This window comes from Eurosta solidaginis, chromosome 4 (assembly GCF_040869045.1).
Source record: "Eurosta solidaginis isolate ZX-2024a chromosome 4, ASM4086904v1, whole genome shotgun sequence".
NCBI classification, from domain to species: Eukaryota; Metazoa; Arthropoda; class Insecta; order Diptera; family Tephritidae; genus Eurosta; species Eurosta solidaginis.
The window spans coordinates 163,570,467-163,590,812 of NC_090322.1; the positions used below are offsets into that span (position 1 = coordinate 163,570,467).

At 36.9% G+C, this 20,346-nt stretch overlaps 2 protein-coding genes across 13 annotated transcripts in view; one reads left to right on the forward strand and one right to left on the reverse strand.

The window, feature by feature from the left end:
- Nucleotides 1-1,338: 1,338 nt before the first annotated feature.
- Nucleotides 1,339-5,895, reverse strand: LOC137250570 (uncharacterized). Its single transcript, XM_067783618.1, has 2 exons — nt 5,400-5,895; nt 1,339-5,333 (listed from the first exon to the last, which is right to left on the reverse strand). The coding sequence occupies exons 1-2, from the start codon at nt 5,782-5,784 to the stop codon at nt 4,957-4,959; spliced, it is 762 nt and encodes a 253-aa protein (XP_067639719.1). The 5' UTR covers nt 5,785-5,895; the 3' UTR covers nt 1,339-4,956.
- A 912-nt stretch (nt 5,896-6,807) lies between these two features.
- Nucleotides 6,808-20,346, forward strand: part of baz (bazooka) — a 295,899-nt gene continuing 282,360 nt past the window's right edge. For 2 of the 12 annotated variants that reach the window (XM_067783621.1, XM_067783636.1), the window contains exons 1-2: nt 6,808-7,268; nt 10,718-11,068. In XM_067783621.1, the coding sequence (XP_067639722.1) occupies nt 10,949-11,068 (120 nt within the window). In that variant the 5' untranslated portion in view covers nt 6,808-7,268; nt 10,718-10,948. Of the gene's footprint in view, nt 7,269-10,687; nt 11,069-20,346 lie in introns of all 12 variants that reach the window. The other 10 variants (XM_067783622.1, XM_067783623.1, XM_067783624.1 and 7 more) reach the window with 10 other exon arrangements.

Genomic DNA, 20,346 nt, shown 5'->3' on the forward strand with positions numbered 1-20,346 from the left:
CAGCTGGGAGGCTTGAAAAAATAAGGGAAAATCACCGTGTAGGAAAACCAACCTAGGATAACCATGGAATGTGTTTGTATGACATGATTATCAAATGGAAGGTTTTAGAGAATATTTTAAAAGGGAGTGGGCCTTAGTTCTATAGGTGGACGCCTTCTAGAGATATCGCTATAAAGGTGGACCGGGGGTGACTATAATGTGTTTGTACGATATGGGTATGAAATTAAAGGTATTAATGACGGTTTGAAAAGGGAGTGGTCCTTAGTTGTATATGTGAAGCGGTTTTTGAGATATCAACCAAAATGTGAACCAGGGTGACCAGAACATCATCTATCGGGTACCGCTAATTTTTTTATATATGTAATACCACGAACAGTATTCCTGTCATGATTCCAAGGGCTTTTTGATTTCGCCCTGCAGAAATTTTTCATTTTCTTCTACTTCATATGGTAGGTGTCACACCCATTTTACAAAGTTTTTTTTCTAAGTTATATTTTGCGTCAAAAAACCAGTCCAATCACCATGTTTCATCCCTTTTTCGTATTTGGTATAGAATTATGGTATTTTTTTCATTTCGATATCGAAAATGTGGGCGTGGTCATAGTTGGATTTCGCAAATTTTTAATACCAAAATAAATCGAGTTCAGATAAGTACGTGAACTAAGCTTGTTGTTGCTCAAGTTATCGTGTTAACGACCGAGCGGAAGGACAGACGGTCGACTGTGTATAAAAACTGGGCGTGGCTTCAAACCAATTGCGCCTATTTTCATAGAAAACAGTTATCGTCATAGAAGCTATTCCCGTACCAAATTTCACAAGGATTGGTAAATTTTTGTTCGACTTATGGCATTAAAAGTATCCCATACAAATTAAATGAAAAGGGGCGGAGCCACGCCCATTTTTGAAATTTTCTTTTATTTTTGTATTTTGTTGCACCATATCATTACTTGAGTTGAATATTGACATAATTTACATATATACTGTAAAGATATTAAATTTTTGGTTAAAATTTGACTTTTAAATTTTTTTTTTTAAAAATGGGCGTGTTCTTCATCTGATTTTGTTAATTTTTATTTAGCACATATATAGTAATGGTAATAACGTTCCTGCCAAATTTCATCATGATATATTCAACGACTGCCAAATTACAGCTTGCAAAACTTTTAAATTACCGTGTTAGTATTCATACATTTATTTGGTCGATATTTCGACTTCAATCTGAAGTCATTTTCAAAATGGAAAATGTCTGATCGACTGTTGAAAATGACTTCAGATTGAAGTCGAAATATCGACCTAGTAAATGTATGAATACCATCACAGTGTTTTAGTCAAAGCAAGTCCTCGAGTTAACACAACACCCTACACTTTTTAAATAAACAAGGACATCAAAAATCAAAAATTACTTTTAAATTACCTTCTTTTAAAAGTGGGCGGTACCACGCCCATTGTCCATCATTTTACTTATTTTCTATTCTGCGTCATAAGGTCAACCCACCTACCAAGTTTCATCGCTTTATCCGTATTTGGTAATGAATTATCGAATTTTTTCGGATTTTCGAAATTTTCGATATCGAAAAAGTGGGCGTGGTTATAGTCCGATATCGTTCATTGTAAATAACGATCTGAGATGATTGCCCAGGAACCTACATACCAAATTTCATCAAGATACCTCAAAATTTACTCAAGTTGTCGTGTTAACGGGCAGACGGACGGACGGATATAGCTCAATCAAATTTTTTTTCGATACTGATGATTTTGATATATGGAAGTCTATATCTATCTCGATTCCTTTATACCTGTACAACCAACCTTTATCCAATCAAAGTTAATATACTCTGTGTGCAAAGCACGCTGAGTATAAAAATTTAATGGGCGATAAAAACGTTTGCCAAGCTCAAATCGCCGGGCCCAGATGGAATTTTCCGTGCTATGTTGCAGATGGTAGGTCGATCGGATGTGGAATGGCTTCGAACACATGTTGAGGATTGCATAAAACTGAGACACGTAGCAATCTCGGAGAACGCGACAGCGGGAAGACTCTACACCCGAAAGACTACAGGCCTATTAGTTTGACATCTTTTCTGCTCAAAACGCTAGCAAAAGCATACATGCAAGAGGATGCTATGATGCACGTGGAATTTATCACCCAAGCTCTCACATTGGGTATTTACGGCAATTGTCAAGCCCATACTACATCACAACTGCAAACCTAATGGCTAGAAATTAAGCACTTGCAACTGCAACAAGGCTTAAAGCTTCGGGGTATCAGAAGCGCAAGTTGTATGGTGCCATTAAATGTACCACATGAACCTGTGCCTGAGCTTCGAAAAGATCTTGATGCCACAATAGAGCCGTAGGGTTGGCGCAAGGGCGCGGAAATGCCAGAAAATATTGTACATGCCCGAATAAACGGAAAGTGTTGGGTTCGCTGTTTTCTATGTCGACTCAGAAATAAGTAAATCCCATAAGCTGCAAGATCCCTGCAGTGCCTTTCGGATGGAAATTGTAGCCGTGAAGAATGCAGCAGGAATTCTCGAGGAAGCGTGCTTAAGCCGCAGTACCGTCAATATATTTACTGATAATCAGACTCAAACAGAACTTCATCAAGAAGTGTCCTGAAATGCAGAGACTTCGCTCAGACCGGACCATACATATATACTGGGTTCCCGGTTATAAAGGAGTAAAAGGTACCGAATAGGCCGATGATTTGGCAAAGGAGGGTGCAGCACTAGATAAATCGACGATAGACGTCCCAATCTATTAGCGAGAAATCCAAGGAGGCAGAAGCTGCATATGATCTATCAAGCAGGAAAGGCGTGAATAGAAGCGCGAGGCTGCAAAATGTCTAAGATCATGTGAAAATCCTGCGAAATTAGATTCACAAAGTTCCCCATATCTCTAAAGCGAGAAGAAGGCGCAAGATGGGCATACTAACTGGACACCGGCTTCTGGGGTCAAATGCCTCATACGAGCTTATCGGACAGTTCAACCTAACCTATCTAATATTCAAGTGACAGCCAGTAATCGATTAACGGCACACTTTCGATTTTCCGTTTATTTTTGGTTTACCGAATACGAAGATAGCAGTGGCAAATTTTGCCAATTAAATTTTTATTTCTTTTATTTTCGATAGTTTATGAAAAAACTCTTTTAAATTTTGTAACTGAAATCATACAAATATATCCCCAAAACGTTTTCTAAAAACTTTGAAACTTCTAGAAAACCTTTCGAAAATTTCGAACTTTTTAGTTAGTTTTCTTATGCCGGGGTTTTCAGTGCGAGTTTAAACTCCAGTTAAAGTTGACTAGATTTTAACCTTGCCACTTTGTATGATAACAAAATTTTTTTTGAGTATTATCAGGGATCGTTTCAAACAGTCCTATCTGAATGAGGCTTATAGATAATGTTTATTACAATATTCGACGAGCAAGGAGCGGACTGGAACGAAGGGAACTATGTAGAGCGGTTCTATCACTTACATACATATAATCTTTGTGTAATAGTCTAGAACAGCGATCCACTTCTAATGTGCGTCCAAAGTGTTGGGATAGGTGTCCAAAGATGCGTTTTGAACTCAGTATCTATAGACAAAAGATATTAACAAAAAACGAAAAAGTGACATCGGTCCTCTCGGAAGCCAGAGGTGGGACCAGTAATACTTTTGGGCAGAGCACCTTTCTGCGCTTAGAACAAATGTCCCTGGAGTGGCTCCAACACCGGTTTGGAGATCAATATTATATGCGCGGAGAATATCTTTCTCCTTAAGTCATGTGGGAGCACATTACATGCGGGACATGTGTTACCTATATGTGGGTTTCTTTATGTTAAGTAACTTAATACAATATTCAGATCTAAGTAAAGCCAGAGTGACGCGCGTTTCCCTGGGAACTCCGATTTCGCTATTATGAGATTCGGGAATTGAACCTACGATATTGGGGGCACTTTTCGGTATAACAGCTGAATTCTTGTGTGCAGGATATGTTGTTGTTGTTGTTGTAGCGATAGGAACGCTCCCCAAAGGCCTTAGGCCTTGGAGAGTGTTATCGATGTTGATGTGCCGGATATATTCATATTGCTGGCTGGGATGACTCTGTATGCCCCTGGAAGCAGCTCCGCATCAATCACGTGTCAGGATGCCTACATTTGTGGGAATTTAATAGATAATGTTTGTTCGGCATTTAATTTCACTCCTTTGTGAGGAGTATACGTGTCTCATTGTACGCAATTTCTGAACGAATATCGACTTCCATACTTAACAAATAAATATTTCAAGTATACATAATTGCGTATTTATCATTAAAGTCCTAGTCTGGTCATTTCGTGTGTTACGTGCATAATCTTCAAATTTCAATGCTTACATTTTAATTACTTTTCGATTCAGTTTTGATAGCTATTTATGTACCTTTATTTAAGAATTTGATTTAATATTTCTACCGGTAAAAGTCTAGTTGAGGGGTCGACTGCTAATACGCTACCAAAAATATCGAGAGAGGTGTCAAACGACGCGTCTTGACATCAGTATTAATAATCCGAAGGCGGAAAATAAAAATTTTAACGCGTTCAAAAGATATTAACGAAAACCCGAAAAAAGACCCGCGGGTACCTCCGAAACCGGGGGTCGGATCCATAGTATTTTTGCGCAGAACACCTTTCTTTGTTGGCGGCCTTCGGCCGCGCTTATAAACAATAACCCTCGGCCACGACATACCAAGTCCAGGTGTGTGGTATAACCGTGGCTGCCGCCACGGTGATGCACAATTTTTTTGGCGGTACAAACACAACAACAACCACATGGAAATCGCCAACTTCAACTGCAAATATCTCCGGACAGATATAAAATTTTTCTTTTCCGCCATCGGATTATTGTTCTCTAGATTAATACGCGTCTTTTGAGACCTCTCTCGATATTTTTGGTAGCGTATTAGCAGTCGATCCCTCAACTAGACTATTACCTTTCTACCTTTCCATATTATCCACCAGCGCATCTTTTAACTTATTCGCTTTTTTACTTTTTTTCTTCAAAAACTCGCTTTTATCTAAATTATTCTGGAAGAACGTTGTCTCTTTGCGTGCCTGCGAAACTTCTGTCTGTAGACGCTGCTTATGCACTGCTTGCTCATAATTCATACGTTCGGTCAAATGCACCCATTTGAAACGTGGCAAGTATTTCATACTCCACAGATAGTCATAGAATTGTGACTTTTTTCGTGTGGAAATTTGTTTGTTGTTCAAAAGTACCACTATTTGTTTGGCCACACGTTTCGATTCAAATTCCACCCATCCTTCGGTGAAGTGGCGTGCTAGGCGTTTGCGTTTTTTCTTTTTATCGCTGCCTGCAAAAAAAAAAAAACAGAAAATGAATTCCACTGTACCCTTAAAACCATGCAACGTTTACCTACCGCCTGGCAGCTTCTCTGGCTGCAAATACACACGCCCTATTTTGCCATATTCGCCTAATATCTCACGTACTCTTGTGACATTCATATGCTTGGGTATATTTGATATGTAAATTATGCCTTTCTTTCGCTTCTTTTTTGGTTTCAACTTGAAGTTTCCTAAATCCATTTCATCATCCTCCTCATTATTATTAATCTTAGGTTCGTTTGATTCTTTGTTATCCTCTTTGTCTGAGATAACTTCCATGATTTCGGGCTTTGAATCCGCAGTCACTTCCTCAGTCGAGTCCTGAATGCCCTCGTCTCCATTATATTCCTCCAATCCTTCTGGAGGTAGCGGTGGAGGCAAACCACTGCGACGTTGTTTTTGCTTCACTTTAACAATCATTTGAAGTTAATTTATAGCTTTAATTAATCTTGTACGAAGAAAACAAATTTGCAAGTAGCACGCTGTCAAATCAAAACAAAAAAAGGAAACCTGCCACACGGTGTTGATAACGAGTAAAAGAGGTTTAAGGCAAAACGCATAGACAGCGAATAACGAGTTTCGTGCAGCATAACGTGGCGTGAAATATCTCTTTCCAAAGACGCTTTAACACCTGAATACGTAGACATTTTGCAGGGGTTCTTCGGTTTGATACTTTACCGCGCCATAAACGAGGATGTGATTAAACGCTATGTGCCATTGTGTTTAAAATAACAATTGCACTTTTTCGCTCACCGCTACAAACTTTTTATGTGAGCTCGGCTCGTTCACAGAAAACACTTTCTTAAGGGCCAATTTAACTTCCATATCCATAACCATCTCCAATGTGATCGATTAATGGTGCCTTAACCTAAAAATCATCAAAATGAAGAAAATGCAAAAAATTACAAACATGTTCCACAAAAAATAAGTCTCTTAGTCATAACGTATCCAAAACAATGGATAATATCAACAAAAAGGTATTAAATTCACCAACTTAAATATTTTTGGTTATAGATATGGCGAGAAACCAAAAACCAATTGGTTGGCTATGGTATGGATATGGCGTTAGCGTTATGGTATGGCAGCATTAATCGATGACATTGATTTCCATAAGGTAGGTTCGATCAGCTGTGTTATCTGGTTACGGTTTTATGGTTATAAGTCACCATTAATTCGCCCGTAACAGTTTTTCGTTTAATGGAAAAAAATACAAGCATTTTTCAACGCTGGCAGTGCTTTGCATCGACTAGTGAGTAATAAGACTGTCAAAAAAAGCAACGAGTAGTTTGACAGCTGTCAAACACGACTTTTGCCGCTGCTGACGTCAGCAGAATACAGGTAAGAAAAAAGTAGCGAACAACAAACACATTAAAAATGCTTTGAATGAACGTTAAAAAACGCAGTAGATTCTGACAGAGAAAAACAGCGACGAAGAGCAAAATTCCGAAGAAGCCAAGTGACAAACGAGTTGTTGACATGAAAGCGAACGGGAGTAAAAAGCGCGTGTGCGGCGTACGCAAGTTTTGAAAATTTAAAAGTTTTCCAAATTGTAAAGTACAAAAAGTGCGCTTGCTGATCGGACAAAACGAAAACGAACAAATGCTGATTGCGTTAAAAAAAGTTAAAAGCAAATAGGTATACAAAAAACTTGATGCAAAGTGAATTACAACAGTGCAAAACACACAAGAAAATGTAAAAATAGTAAGCGAAAAATTAACCAACGAATGTGTGTATGTGCAATTGTGTAAATTAAAATAGGTAACAAAGAATTGTTAAAAATACCATAACTACCGACAAGCGGAATAACAAATAAACGACAACGAAAGCAAATGAAAATGTTTATAAAGTGCAAAAATAGCGAAGTATCGCATTAAAATACACAAGTGGTGATCACAAAAGAAAAAGTATGATTAAATAAACGATTTTTTTCATTTTCTGTTTTGTGGTGTTGCAAAGAAGTTTGGTGTGATTTTCCTTTTTGATTTGTTTGCATTTTGTGTATTTACCTTGCGGCCACATTTTAGCGATTCTAAAAACCTGCTTTGGTTGACGCTCAGAGATCGTGAATATCTACCGACTGTGATCTGCGCTATCATTGGATATATGTATATGTACGCATGCGTGTGTGTTCTGGTTTTGGCCAATTTTGTATGTTTGGTGGATGACAAAATCATTCATGCAATGCTTTGCCCATAGACATAAACAATGCGTCTTTTGACACCTCTCCCGATATTGTTGGACGACTTTTAGCAGTTGTGAGCTAAAGTAAAGAATTACCGATATGAGATTCGCAAAAAGCGTGATCAAAGCTCGATTGAGAGTTGATTGTCGAACAGCTCAACAGGCAAGAAAGTTCGAGGATTCGAAAATAATTTGCCACTTTCGCCGGGCGACTAACGATAGTACCGCAAAAGACCACTTATATCCGTAAGACTCCTCTAAGCCTTCGGGGAGCTTACAAGAACAACATAATCAATGTCAAGTCGGTAATATTTCACCATATCACGAATATGACTTATTACAGCACAAGGATTACCCTTCCCGTGAAAAAGAAAAACAAACAACAAGATTTTTTTCTGAGTACAATCTATCAAAATGTTTTGATAGCAATGATTTCAAGGCAGGTATCTGAAATGTAGGGATCCCAATCCCGGTTTCGAAAGGGTGCGTGTTAATTTTTCAGTTTTTCGTGAACATCTTTTGAACTACGCCACAGTTTCTTGTTGTTGTTGTTGTTGTAGCGATAAGGTTGCCCCCCGAAGGCTTTGGGGAGTCCGGTACCACAGCACCGTTAAGGTGCTAGCCCGACCATCTCGGGAACGATTTATGTGGCCAAATTAAACCTTCAGTCCATTCCCTCCCTCCCCACCCCCCAAGTTCCATGAGGAGCTTGGGGTCGCCAGATCCCCGCCTGTTAGTGAAACAGGATTCGCCGCGGATAGGTGAGGTTGACAATTAGGTTTGGAGAAGCTATATATTGCGCTGGCAACCTAAAAGGGTTGCGCTACACAGCCCCTTGAACCTGGTACTTTAGTCGCCTCTTACGACAGTCATACCTACCGCGGGTATATTCTGACCCCCTAACCCTCTAGGGTTTTACAGTTTTTGGTAGGGCGGTATGGCTTAGAGATTCCATTTGGTCGGGCTAGTACCTTAATCGTTACTGTTACCGAAACGTCTCGGATCTATATCCCGCAAAGTCACATCAACATCGATCACACTCCCAAAACCTTTGGCGACGTAGAAAATGCCTTCATTTATGATCCACTAGCAAATACATAACATCACTCCTACGTAATGTCATCAAATCATGCTTGGCCTAACTTCTGTGAACTTCAATTATAAAATTCAAAATTCACGATGTCACATCTCACAAAGATCCGCCGCGCCTAGACCCTTTAATTCATAAGCGATGTTCGGCTTCAAGGGGTTTTGTAACTTATAGCTTCTCCAAACTGGTTGTCAACTTCAACTACCCATGGCAAATGTTGTTTATTACCCCAAATACCTAAACGATTCAAAGGGTTGTGTAGCGCAACGGTTCAAGGGGTTGCCAGCGTAATATATATGTAGCTTCTCCAATCCAATTGTCAACCTCACATAGCCGTAGCTAATGCTGTTTCTTTAGCTGCCGAGGCTCTGGCGACCCCAAACTTCCCATGGAACTAGGAGTTCTGCGGGATGACCTAGAAGGTTATGTGTGGTCATATTAAATCGTTTCCGAAATAGTCGGGCATCGAGGAGCGTCTTTATCGCTACTACAACAACTCCTGACGGCATGCAATACACCAATGTCGTGTGTAAAATCATTGTATAAGGTACAAATAAGGATACAAGAAATTTGATATTGCAATCCACAGATGACTCGGCGTTGGAATTTAAGTGAGCTCTGACCAGTTCCAGAATAGGGATACTGCAAACCGCGCAAATTACCGCGGCATCAGCTTACTTAATATTGCGAATAATCCAGCATATTATATATAATACTGACGCCTATGGTCAACGAACTGCTGGTACCTTATCAGCACCAGAACTGGTAAATTTCCTGCCAACCAAATGCTCATCATTAGCTATATTCGAAAAAATACACAAATAAAGGAAACGACAGGTCGGTTTTGGCAGTGGGAAAAGGAATTGGCTGTGTGCAGATATGTATGTATGAAAGCGTGTCAGAATTGCGGTTCATTTCAAAACATATACAGCTTTTTCAAAAGACGTTGAGAAACACCACGAATTCTTTAGGGGTGGGACCTTAAAGGAAGGACCTCTCAGAGATTCGAAATCAAAACATGGTTCAGGTGAGACTACTAACTATTGGGGGAGTTTTTAAACCTATAGCGGAAGTAGATAATTCTATTAGCAGATCTGAGGACTATCATGTAACTCGATTCGAGAGAAATTTCTTTCGGATTTGTGAAAAAATGTATGTGATTTGACAGCTCTCGAATTGCATTTCCCGTTCGAATCGAGTTACATAATAAGGCCTATTGTACAGGTTTACAATGACCTGAATCGCATTAGTTCTTACAATATATTCCAAGAACCCGGAAACGCTACTGTCTGCTGACAATATTGACATCATAAGCTCTGCGCGCCGTTAAATTAAGTTCTCCGTACATTATTTATTTGAAATCTGTCTGTGAGGTGAAGGAGCTCTAGGCGCCACGACCTATAATATACATATCTGTGGTACTTAATGCTTAGAAAAAAAAAATTCACTTTACATCGGCTGTACAGTGTACACAAACGAAAATATTTATTTGAAAGGAAGTGCAGCTGTCAAGTGCCGATGGAAGATCCTGTCCATATCTACAACCTTATAGTGCTAATAGCGCTGCCATCTTGCACTCTCTCTCTTTCTCTCTAGCAGACCTATGCATTTTATTTGTGGTGTTTTTGTAACGTACATTTCTGACGTCAAAACGCAGCTGCCAACTACTTGTATTTATGTGGAAACAACCACAAATGTTTAGTACTCCATCCACTAAAAATAAAAAAACACACACACATATACATGCACACATCCGTGCAAGGATCGTCATAGATGTTGTCTTTGTTATTGCTCTCATGTATCAAGAAATTATTTGTAGAATGATTGCATGTCACCACCCCAATCACTCTTGAAAATTGCGAGAAGGAAAGACAAAAGCAAACACTCAATAAAAGGTTAACAACGGAACTATTTTTGTTGTATAAAATACCTAACTATTTTAACGCAATCAAACAACCGCTGGTGCATATAATTTAAAATTTTTTTTTTTTTCAAATTTATGGACTTTTATTCTCTTCCCTACGATGAACGAATTATTTGTGGAATCATAAGTAATTACTTATTTTTTCGTTTATCTATAAGTCTTTCATGCAAATGAGTTAATGCCACCGATGCCAATGCATAAAAAAATTAATAATTAAAAATGCAAAAAATGCTTTTTGCTTTGAAAAAAAAAACCGAAAAAATCTTATAAAAATAATTATAAATACAACAAAACGTGTGTCAATTTGTTATTAATAAAGATATTACCAATTATTCGCACGCAAAAAAATTTATTTCGGTAAAAAAATAAAACAGCACAATATTTTAGCAATGAAGGTCACCGTTTGTTTTGGTGCCATTCGCATTGTCGTGCCATGTGGCAACGGTGATTTGCTGGTGAAGGATCTTATCAACGAGGCAACAAGACGTTACAAGAAAGCCGCTGGAAAGGTGAGTAACAAGCAAAAAAAAAAAAAAAAAATTGTATAAAAATGCAAAAAAAAAAAAAAAAGCAAAAACCATGGTCAAGGCGAATTCAGAAATGTATAAAAATAATTAAAAAATAAAATATACAAATTTTAAGCACATGGACAAAAATCAGCGAAAAATATCTCCTTATATAAAGACATATTATTGCTAAACTTTGATTTTTATATCTTTCATGAACATGTAATGGTATATTAACTTTGGTCCGATGTTTGTAACGTTAAGAAATATAGAAGATAGACTCACCATTGAGTATACCGAATTGATCAGGGCGACGAACTGAGTTGCTAGAGCCATGTCCGTCTGTCCGTCCGTCCGTCCGTTTGTCTGTTTGAACGCAAACTAGTCCCTCAACTATTGAGATATCTCAATGAAATTTGGCACAAGGATGTATTTTTGTATGATATTAGACATTTGTCGGATCCGGTAGAATCGGAACACTATAACATATATCTCCCATACAACCGATCGTTCAGATAAGACGATTTTGGTCATTCCTGCCGCAATTTAGAAAGTATAAACGTGAAACTCGGTGATATATATTCTAATATATCATAGAAGATTTTCTGAAAAAATCACTTTGATCGGAGCTATATATAGTTATATCCCATACAACCGATAGTTCAGATAGAAAGATTTTTGGCCATTTCTCCCTTAATTTAGAAAGTATAAACGTGAAACTCGGTTATATATATTTTAATATATCATAGAAGATTTTCTGAAAAAATTACTTTGATCGGAGCTATATATAGTATATATCCCATACAACCGATCGTTCAGATAGAAAGATTTTTGGCCATTTCTCTCTTAGTTTCCAATATAAAAACGTGAAACTTGGTGATATATATTCTAATATAATATTATAGAAGATTTCGTGAAAAATTCATTTCGATCGGAGCTATATATAATATATATCCCATACAACCGATCTCGTTCAGATAGAAAGATTTTTAGCTATTTCTCCCTTAATTTCCAATATAAAAACGTTAAACTTGGTGATATTTATTCTAATATATCATAGAAGATTTCCTGAAAAAATCACTTTGATCGGAGCTAAATGTATGTATATAGTATATACCTATCCCGTACAACCGAACGTTCAAATAGAAAGATTTTGGCCATTTCTCCCTTAGTTTCCAAAATAAAAACGTGAAACTTTGGTGATATATATTCTAATAAATCATAGCAGATTTCATGAAAAAATCATTTCGATCGGAGCTATATATAATATATATCCCATACAACCGATCGTTCAGATAAGGGGGTATTTTGCCATTTTTTATTTTATATTTATCTTAGAAATCGTTGAGACATGTACATCTGGTCACTATATATTTCTTATCTTATACATCCGATTATTTGGAAATTACGGACGGGATAAGATTATTGTTCAGCCGCATGTTAAATTTGCAGAAATATTTATGAGAAGTAAAAATATAAAAGTGGAGCGCACATTACTTGGATTGTAAAGTTGGTAGGGAAGGAGATATTATTAGTCAATCAATTGCGCTCCACCTTTATATTTTTACTTCTCATAAATATTTTGGCAATTTCCATGTCAAAATTTAAAACTCAAAGCTTAGCAAGAATATGTCTATATAAGGAGACATTTTTCGCTGATTTTTGTCCATTTATATAAAGGCAATGCTTAAAATTTTTTATTTTATTTTTATTTTCTCCTTTTCTTACATTTTCTCGGTGTCTTAACCTATCTGTTAAGTTTTACCCTTGTAGCTCAATAAGAACTTACATAAAAATCAATCCCAAAATTCCCTCGGTATCGTAAGTTTTTCTAAATATCTCATCCCGTTCGCCCCCTACCGAATCTTTTTGTATCGTGTCATCGGCTGTCATCGACCTCCGATTTTTTTTTTTTTTTTTTGAAATTTCAAGTCTCTAGCTCATCGAGAAATTACTTAAAAGCTGGTTTGCACATTTTCAAATTCTTATCTAATTATTTCGATCCGTGCGCCACCTAACGTTTGTAGCTCAATGAGACATTTAACCGACCTAATATAAAGGAAGTAATAAAAAAAATGGTCACGATAACAAATGCGAAGTAGTCACGAAATTACCCGCAAAACATTCGCAAAATAATGAAATACCATTTACGAAATGTAGCAGAGAAAGTCGTTAAAGGATCATAAGAAATTACCAAGAAACATTCCTGAAATGATCCCCAAACCTATCCCTAAATGAACTTGTAAACAATGTCGATGGGTAGAACAACTCCGAAAAAATCCCGAAGTAGTCCCAAATTATCCAAACGTAGCCTCGAAATAGTCCCAAAACTATTCCAAAACCAACACTCAAATAGCCTCCGAATCATACCCAAAACAGCTCCGAAATGCTCTCAAAATAATTCCAAAGTAGTAGTAGTGGAAACTGTCCTAAAAAGTCACGAACTGATCTCGAATAGAAATCCCTTTGCAATGGTCCAGAAACTAACCCCCTATGACGAAAAGCTCCCAAGTAACCCTAAAAATTTCTAAAATCTCAGTTTGACCCACATACCAAATACTATTGACCTAGGTCGAACAGGAAAAACCTGAAAGGAGACTTAAGGCCGATCTTCTCTTTAGATTTATAATGCAAAAAACTCTTTTCTAGGTACATAGTAGCAAAGGCGAAAGTTTAGCTGGCGTGACACTGTCCGCTTTTCTCGACGAAAATGGAATATACGAGCAAATTTTTAGCTAACTAGAAATGGAAGATGATTTTCAAAGTAAAATCGAAAGCAAATACGAAGATCAAAATAAGAACAGGTACCTGCGCAAGCCAAGACGCATTTAGGGTTGTGCGCTGTGTGCGACCTGGAACCTGCCACGTAAAAACGCCTTACAATGAAAATTTTAAGTAATAAGCCTCGGATGAGAACTCTTTGTCTGCTGATGACCACATTTAATGGACTATGACTTGAAGGACTACTATTTTTGAAGGATGTACGTGGAATATCCGAACCGTTTTGGGCGAAGTTGCCCATAACCGACGGTTTCCGTTGGTAAATGGCCTCGTCAAGGCAAAAACATCACAGATACGATATACAATCAAACGGGAAAGGCAGAGAGACAATTGGGCCTTGTGACGTCTACTTTAGTGGTCATATTGGCGCTGTTCGGAGCCAAGGTGTTGGTTTTCTGGTGGGAAAGAAACTTCGCCGACAAGTACTATCGTTCACAGCTCCGCATCAAGGCGAGGGTTTTAAATGAACGTTTATTTGCGCGTCCACACCAATACACGATGCGGGCGGTAAGGAAAGGGACCCTTCTATTAGAAACTTAAAAAATACGATGACGGCTCTCGCCATGATTTCAAAATCATGATTGACTTCTTTAACGTCAGACTGCGCATGGAAGAGATGTTTAGTCCTACCGTCTGTAAATGCAACCTCCACGATGTGACATGTCCCAACGGCTTGAGGCTCATCAATTTCGGATCGAAATACATCCATATACTTGGCTATCGCCTGATCGAAGAACATGATACCAAGTCGATCACGTGTTGATCAACGGCAGGCATACTTCCACCGATCTTAATATTGATTTGGAATTGTATCTTGTTGTGCACGCCTCTGTGTACGCAGTGACAGTGCCATCGAAACGCTGTTCACGAAACAGGCCGCTGATTATTGCTCCACTTGGCTCACACACTGCGCTTCTCTTCTGATTTGCGATGTGCTATTTTTTAAATTTTCCTACTATTTGGAGAGATGAGAACCAAATGCTCTATGCCGACTCCAAACGCTATATGCCGACTCCAACTGCATTCGCAAGCAGGTCAATTTTCGCTAAAAAGTTTTTGTTGGCAGAAATACGATCGGATTGTATGCGAAATTTCGGCAGCAGTAGTAGGCGACCGCGCAATTTTGTTTTTTTTTTCAATTTAAAACAATTTTTTTAAAGATGTTGATGTGGCTTTTCCCGGAGCCTTGAGCTTAAGACCTTCGGTGTCGACGTAAATTTCTCGACAAACAAAAATCAAGTCTTTTTTCATGTCTGTCCTAAATGGTCTTTGGAGTATTCGGGAAACAAGTTAACCGGAGATTTACGATGCTGGACGTGATGCTGACGGTATCGAAGAACGTACCTTCACTAAGTTGGCAGGTGAAGAGAGACTTGATCGCCCTTGGTGTTCCCAATTAGCAAGGTGTTACATCTTACTAAATTGTCAAAATCGCATAGGCTGTTAAGCGCCAATTAATGATGACGATGATGAATGTTTACATCGCAGTAATTCACAAGACACTTAGGTTTACTGCCACTCACTTGAGTGAGTGAATGTGAATTTTGATTCCCACGAAAATTAATGACTCATTAAATCGCACTGCGTTATACATCATTCAATAATTACTACACTACATTTTTCTAGAGAAATTATTGTCTTCCTAACTCGTCTTCCTTTTTTTCTTTTTAATTTTGTAAGAATAATAGTTTTCTTAAAAAAATGCATAACATTTACACAGTTGCCTCAGTAGATTTCACTTTCAGATATCGGTTTTATCTAAAAACATTAACGCATCATCTTATCAAGATAAAAACATGATACATAAATACTTTAAACTTTTCTTAGCTGAGAACAATGTTTTATTTCTTCGAAATTAATCGTTTAAGGTAGTACAAACAATATCGAGAAGAAACACAAGATAAAGGTTTGTTTGGTTAATGATAATGCTGGTGGCCTAAACTTTGGTACACTAAAGGAAACGAATTGTAAAAAGTTCCTCAAGAAAGAGAAATAAAGTATCAAAAGAAAAATGCAATAAACTAATAAAATTGTTAACCTCAGTTGACCCCAGAAGTAGGAAAATATTTTCTAAATTAGTGGAAATTTTCGTGGGTTTCCTTTTTTGATGAGCCAGTTTTTATGATGGTACAAAATAATGTAGCTAGCCAGAAGGGGTGATTTTTATTTTCTATACTTAATTGCTTTTCTAAAACCTTTTCTAACCAAGTGCATTACTTGATCGACAATCACACATGGAATGCGAAGCCTAAAGATGGTTCACCGTGTTGCGATAAAAGAAAATATAATTAATCAAGAAAACAAGAAAAATTGAAACACGTAGAGAGGCAGGTAGAAAACTTTAAAGATATTGAGGGCGTAGCTAGCAGAGATCTTACACGAATGATTCCTTAAGCATTAGAATGCATTTGTTTGATTTTTTGTAAACGATAATAACCACTAAAGAGATAACAAAAAAGTGATCTTCCTTTTGAAAAACACCATCAAGCGCATGAGAATGCAGACTTATCACAGTTGCAAATATAATTATAGTATCAAGAAATATTGCTTTACTCGTTTTAAGCTTTTATTTCTTTATTTTAACTTATTGAATATTTTGGGAAAAAAACAAAGGCATACAAAACTAAATAAAAAACGAAAAAAAAAACAAAAAACTAAACATATTTTTTTAAGCATATATTAATAAATAACAAGTAAGGAAGGTTAAGTTCGGGTGTAACCGAACATTACATACTCAGTTGAGAGCTATGGTGACAAAATAAGGGAAAATAACCATGTAGGAAAATGAACCCTGGAATGTGTTTGTATGACATGTGTATCAAACGAAAGCTATTAAAGAGTACTAGTATTATCGCCTGTGGTCGAAATTCGACCAACGTGCATTTTTTTCAACTCAGTCTATGCATCAAGTGTTGGAAATATAGCAGACTGGTCTAACTTACTTAACTTTTTCTGTAAAATTTTGAATTTTATCTAAGACTTTGTACTTTTTGATTGTATTTTCTTAAAGTTTCTACAAACTTTTCACATGTAATTATAACATTTTGGTATGGAGCTCCTTAAACAAAAATATAAAAATTATGTAAAATCAAATGAAATTGACATAGAATTATGGTGAAATTACTTGAAATTAAGTGAAGTGAAAAAACAGTTCTAATCTTCGGATAGAGCACTTACATAATTTGTCCAAAGATGGCGCGCTTTTGTGCAATGAAGTAAATATCGATATTTGGAGAGATTGTTGGATTTACAAAAAACTTTTTCTATTAATTATAAACAAATAGAGTAATATTTGTTAACAAAAATAGGCCTATGCACTGCGGCTGATCAATACGAATCGATTAATATCACTTTTATATGATTTTACGTATGCTAACAATGCGAAACCGCCTGTCAATTGTTTGTATGGAAATTTTGTTAGCGTATTAATATATAGATAGTGGGTAATATACTGCCTATGCAATACGGCCGCTATGATGCCGGTTGCCGTTTTGCCCTAAAATCAAAAACGTTTTTGGGACGTTTTTTTCATTTAATATACAACGTGAAATTTTCCGATTCAGTCAAGTTGCATTTAAATAATAATAACCTAAGTTGAAATAAAAGAATATATAATAAAATAAAATAAGAAATAAAATAAATTAGCATAAAAAACAATATAAAAAATTTAATGTTATATTTTTGTAACTTTTTTTTTGTTCAGTATAAGACGTACTTTATCTAAAATGAGGATTAAATCTGCAAATGCAAAAACAACTAAAATAAAAAACAAAGAATCTGTTAAATAAAGACATGTATTTACGTGTAAGTGAAATTTGCCACAAAAAATGGGCAGGTCAGAAAATAATTCTATTTAAATTTTTTGGTACGCTACAAATTATTTTGGAACAATTATTTAGGATTTTGGTAGATGCTATTATAGGTAAGTTGCAACAATGGGAGACCATGTTTTAATCTTTCACGCTTATGTAGGTTTGTGGCTTAGAGCACTTACATAATTTGTCCAAAGATGGCGCGCTTTTGTGCAAGAAAGTAAATATCCAAATTTGGAGAGATTGTTGGATTTACAAAAAACTTTTTCTTGTGTTTTAGAGCACTTACATAATTTGTCCAAAGATGGCGCGCTTTTGTGCACGAAAGTAAATATCCAAATTTGGAGAGATTGCTGGATTTACAAAAACCTTTTTCTATTAATTATAGACAAATAGAGTAATATTTGTTAACAAAAATAGGCCTATGCACTGCGGCTGATCTATACGAATCGATTAATATCACTTTTATATGATTTTACGTATGCTAACTATGCGAAACCGCCTGTCAATTGTTTGTATGGAAATTTTGTTAGCGTATTAATATATAGATTTTATGAGGAAGTGAGCCATAGTTCTATAGGTGGACGCCATTTAGGGATATCGCCATAAAGGTGGATCAGGGTTGACTCTAGAATTTGCTTGTACGATATGGGTATCAAATGAAAGGGGTTAATGAGCATTTTGAAAGGGAGTGGGCCTTAGTTCTATAAGTGGACGCCTTTTCGAGATATCGCCATAAAGGTGGACCAGCGGTGACTGTAGAATGTGTTTGTACGATATGGGTATCAAATTAAAGGTAACTATTAAAGAGGGTTTTAAAAGGGAGTGGTGGTAGTTGTATAGGTGGTCGCTTTTTCGAGATATCGGCATAAAGGTGGACCAGGGGTAACTCTAGAATGCGTTTGTACAATATGGGTATCAAACGAAAGGTGTTAATGAGTATTTTAAAAGGGAGTGGGCCTTAGTTCTGTAGGTGGACGCCTTTTCCAGATATCGCCATAAAGGTGGACCAGGGGTGACTCCAGAATGTGTTTGTACGATATGGGTATCAAATAAAAGGTATTAATGAGGGTTTTAAAAGGGAGTGGTGGTAGTTGTATAGGTGGTCGTCTTTTCGAGATATCGGCATAAAGGTGGACCAGGGGTGACTCTAGAATTTGTTTGTACGATATGCGTATCAAATGAAAGGTGTTAATGAGTATTTTAAAAGGGAGTGATCCATAGTTCCATAGGTGGGCGCGGTTTCGAGATATCGCCATAAAGGTGGACCAGGGGTCACCCTAGAATTTGTTTGTACGATATGGGTATCAAATGAAAGGGGTTAATGAGCATTTTAAAAGGGAGTGGGCCTTAGTTCTATAGGTGGACGCCTTTTCGAGATATCGCCATAAAGGTGGACCAGCGGTGCCTCTAGAATGTGTTTGTACGATATGGGTATCAAATAAAAGGTATTAATGAGGGTTTTAAAAGGGAGTGGTGGTAGTTGTATAGGTGGTCGCTTTTTCGAGATATCGGTATAAAGATGGACCAGGGGTGACTCTAGAATGCGTTTGTACAATATAGGTATCAAGCGAAAAGTGTTAATGAGTATTTTAAAAGGGCGTGGTGGTAGTTGTATATGTGAAGGCGTTTTCCAGATATCGATCAAAATGTGGACCAGGGTGACCCAGAACATCATCTGTTGGATACCGCTAATTTATTTATATATATAATACTACGAACAGTATTCCTGCCAAGATTTCAAGGGTTTTTATTTCGCCCTGCAGAACTTTCTTATTTTATTCTACTTAATGTTGTAGGTGTCACACCCATTTTACAAAGTTTTTGTCTAAAGTTATATTTTGCGTCAATAAACCAATCCAATTACCATGTTTCATCCCTTTTTTCGTATTTGGTATAGAATTATGGCATTTTTTCATTTTTCGTAATTTTCGATATCGAAAAAGTGGGCGTGGTCATAGTCGGATTTCGGTCATTTTGTATACCAATATAAAGTGAGTTCAGATAAGTGTGTGAACTCAGTTTAGTAAAGATATATCAATTTTTGCTCATGTTATCGTGTTAACGGCCGAGCGGAAGGACAGACGGTCGACTGAATAAAAACTGGGCGTGGCTTCAACCGATTTCGCCCTTTTTCACAGAAACAAGTTATCGTCCCAGAATTTTCACAAGGATTGGTAAATTTTTGTTCGACTTATGGCATTAAAAGTATCCTAGACAAATTAAATGAAAAAGGGCGGAGCCACGCCCATTTTGAAATTTTCTTTTGTTTTTGCATTTCGATGCACCATATCATTACTGGAGTTGAATGTTGACATAATATACTTATATACTGTAAAGATATACAATTTTTTGTTAAAATTTTACTTAAAAAAAAATTTTTTTTTAAAGTGGGCGTGGTCGTTCTCCGATTTTGCTAATTTTTATTGAGCATACATATAGTAATAGGAGTAACGTTCCTGTCAAATTTCATCATGATATCTTCAACGACTGCCAAATTACAGCATGCAAAAGTTTTAAATTACCTTCTTTTAAAAGTGGGCGGTGCCACGCCCATTGTCCAAAATTTTACTATTTTTCTATTCTGTGTCATATTTTCAACTCAGCTACCAAGTTTCATCGCTTTATCCATCTTTGGTAATGAATTATCGCACTTTCTCGGTTTTTAGAAATTTTCGATATCGAAAA